Source organism: Triticum aestivum, chromosome 5D (genome assembly GCF_018294505.1).
Source record: "Triticum aestivum cultivar Chinese Spring chromosome 5D, IWGSC CS RefSeq v2.1, whole genome shotgun sequence".
Classification (NCBI taxonomy): Eukaryota; Viridiplantae; Streptophyta; class Magnoliopsida; order Poales; family Poaceae; genus Triticum; species Triticum aestivum.
In genome coordinates this window covers 236727358-236729914 of record NC_057808.1, presented here as the reverse complement: position 1 = coordinate 236729914, position 2557 = coordinate 236727358, and the positions used below count along the sequence as shown (strand labels likewise).

At 53.6% G+C, this 2557-nt stretch overlaps 1 protein-coding gene across 1 annotated transcript; it reads left to right on the top strand.

The window, feature by feature from the left end:
* Positions 1-233: 233 nt before the first annotated feature.
* On the top strand, positions 234-978 carry LOC123124593 (uncharacterized). The gene has a single exon (XM_044545179.1). The coding sequence runs from the start codon at positions 277-279 to the stop codon at positions 661-663; it is 387 nt and encodes a 128-aa protein (XP_044401114.1). The 5' UTR covers positions 234-276; the 3' UTR covers positions 664-978.
* Positions 979-2557: the final 1579 nt, after the last annotated feature.

Sequence of the window (2557 nt, the reverse complement as noted above, 5' to 3'; positions counted from 1 at the left end):
CCCCCTCTAGTCGATATAACGCACTTTCACAGACGGGCTTGGTTGACGACCAATTTAACCACATTTAAAATCTCATGTGGTCCTGGGCTATTTACACGCTCAAATGTGTCGCATCACAGCCATTTATTCCAACAACGACGTACTCTTTCCAATTCACATAAAAACGTCGCACACGAGCTATTGACCCATATATATTGTTCTAGTACCTGGGATGGCGTTGCCATCTCGCCAAACCCACCTCATTCCCCAAGGAAAACTTCCAAGCCGCCAAAGGCGATGGCTGCGTCCGCCCCTCTTGCCGGGGTCGCGCTCCTCCTCCTCCTCCTCCATGCCGCCCATGACGGAGGCATGGCCGGGCTTGCTAGCACGGGCGGAGCGAGGATGGCATCATCGGAGGGGTACGCGCCGGTGCAGACCGTGGTGTACCGGTCGGCGGCGTTGGAGGCGTCGGAGGCGTTCGAGCCGTTCCAGCTGTGCATGGGGTGCCGGTGCTGCCCGGCGGGGAACAACGGCTCGTCGTGCGTGGACACGCAGTGCTGCTACGGCATCAACTGCAACCTCCCCGGCAAGCCGTTCGGGACCTGCGCCTTCACCCCGCGCACCTGCGGCTGCGGCGCCAACAACTGCACGGCTGCACCCGCCCCGCCGCCGCCTACGAGCTAGCTTATGGAATCCGATTGATTTTGATCGATTGGTCCGATCCATTTACGAGTATGGTCGGATCGATGCATACTTACCGCAGGCTAGCTGATTATTATTGATTAATAATCAGAATCGTTTTCTTTCACATCGTATGATCTATCGTCCATTTCTCATGCATCCATCTTTCAAAGTTGTTCGGTATGTTGGCATGTGATTGAAAGTATGATGGTAACATCGATCAACTGTTACACTTTTCTCTGTCAGATCGATCGGTTCCTGGAACAATTAATCAGTACTGGCTACGTGCGTTTAATATAATCCCGTGCTTTGAAGAAACTGCTGAATTAAAGCTCAGCGCTGACGTTTTGTGTCTCCGGGGAAATGAACGCCGGTCTTTGATTAAGATCATTATAGGCGCGCAGTTTTTCTTATGTGGACACGAATGAGAGAGTATATCTTACGGCACAACATCGGTCATCGGCGGCCGGCTGTTGTGCTGACTCTTGGTCTTGGAAGACGTAATGAGTAGTAGCACCACCACCACACCACCTAACCTTGTGAAAGCTATGTACGTTAGTTTCGGTTTGAGGTCCTCGATCGGTCGTGCTCGTTTTGCTAATGGATATTTGGGCTGATTTAGCAAGTTAACTGATCGTCCGTCGACCAAACGCACGTGAGTGCACTCGATAGATCAGCACACAGAAATCGATGTTACCTGCCCTGCCGGCCCGCAAAGGATAGATACTCTTGTCTGTCAGATGAGATGTAGCAGCTCACCCTAGAAAAAATTACTAGTTATTACAGTACTGAAACCTCTGTCAGAGTCAGAGCCCGACACGACAAAGCAGCATCAAAGTGAGTCTGAAACCACGAGATCCTATCAGGAGGAGGTAGCTTTGTCTGACGGCCACACGCACACGCTGTTTTCTGTCTAGACTAGACTAGAGGAGAGGTCAGGCAGTTCAGTTGAGCCTTGGTCGTCTGGCTGAAGATGAAGGGCCAGCCAAGCCAGACAGTGTCGAGCAGACAAGTGGTTCGGGATGCGATGCGATGCTGGAGGGAGGGAGGGCGGGGACACGAACGTTGGTCGGGGGGCGCGGCGTGTCCGCCCGACGGTGGGCCGACGGCGCCCTCGCGCCGGGGGAATCATGCACACGGAGGGATAGCGGACAGGGAAGGTCGCTAGATCGATCGGCATGCGCGCGTGTGCCCATCAACTCTTTAATTAGGTTCCAAGCATCCCCGATGAAGGTTAGCTCCTCTCTCCATCATTTGCACGAAGAATATGGGGATTAACGCCGTATCGTACACGGTGAATTAGACCATAATCTTTCATGCTGGACAGTACCCATTAAACCATAATCTTTTTTCTCTTTTTCGCGAATACGCATGAAGCATATCATTGTCATTGCATTGATAGAGGATAGATGTGCAGACCAAGTGGGTGTGAGATAGTGTAGCGCCTTTCAAGGTGCACGCTAAACCCGGGCATGGACAGCCCGACCCGACGACCCGGACCAGGCTTGATGTTTGGCTTGGGCTCGGGCCTTGTTTTGCAGTTCGAAAGATAGTTCAGGCCGGGCTTTGGGGCTTCGGGCCAGGCTTGCACGTGCGTACACTAAAAAAAGGGTTCGGGCTAGGTGTTTGGGCTTCGGGCTTGATTTCGGGCGGGGCTCGAGCCTGAGAACTGAAGGTCGCAAACCCGACCCGAAACCCGGCCCGGCCCGATATTTGCCTGGGTTTAGTGCACGCATTGCAGTGCCTCGAGATAGTCCATGCCGTTAGCGCGATCAAGGAGCTGAGGCCCTTGCGATGGCTGGCCGAGGAGTCGTGCATGGCCAAAGTCCACCAGCCATAGAAGTCGAGGGATCCATTAGATGGTTGAATAGTGAGGCGGCGCGAGGAGAGCATGTCG

Excerpts from the sequence above, each read along its gene's own strand:
- LOC123124593 (XM_044545179.1), top strand. The coding sequence starts at position 277 with ATGGCTGCGTCCGCCCCTCTTGCCGGGGTCGCGCTCCTCCTCCTCCTC.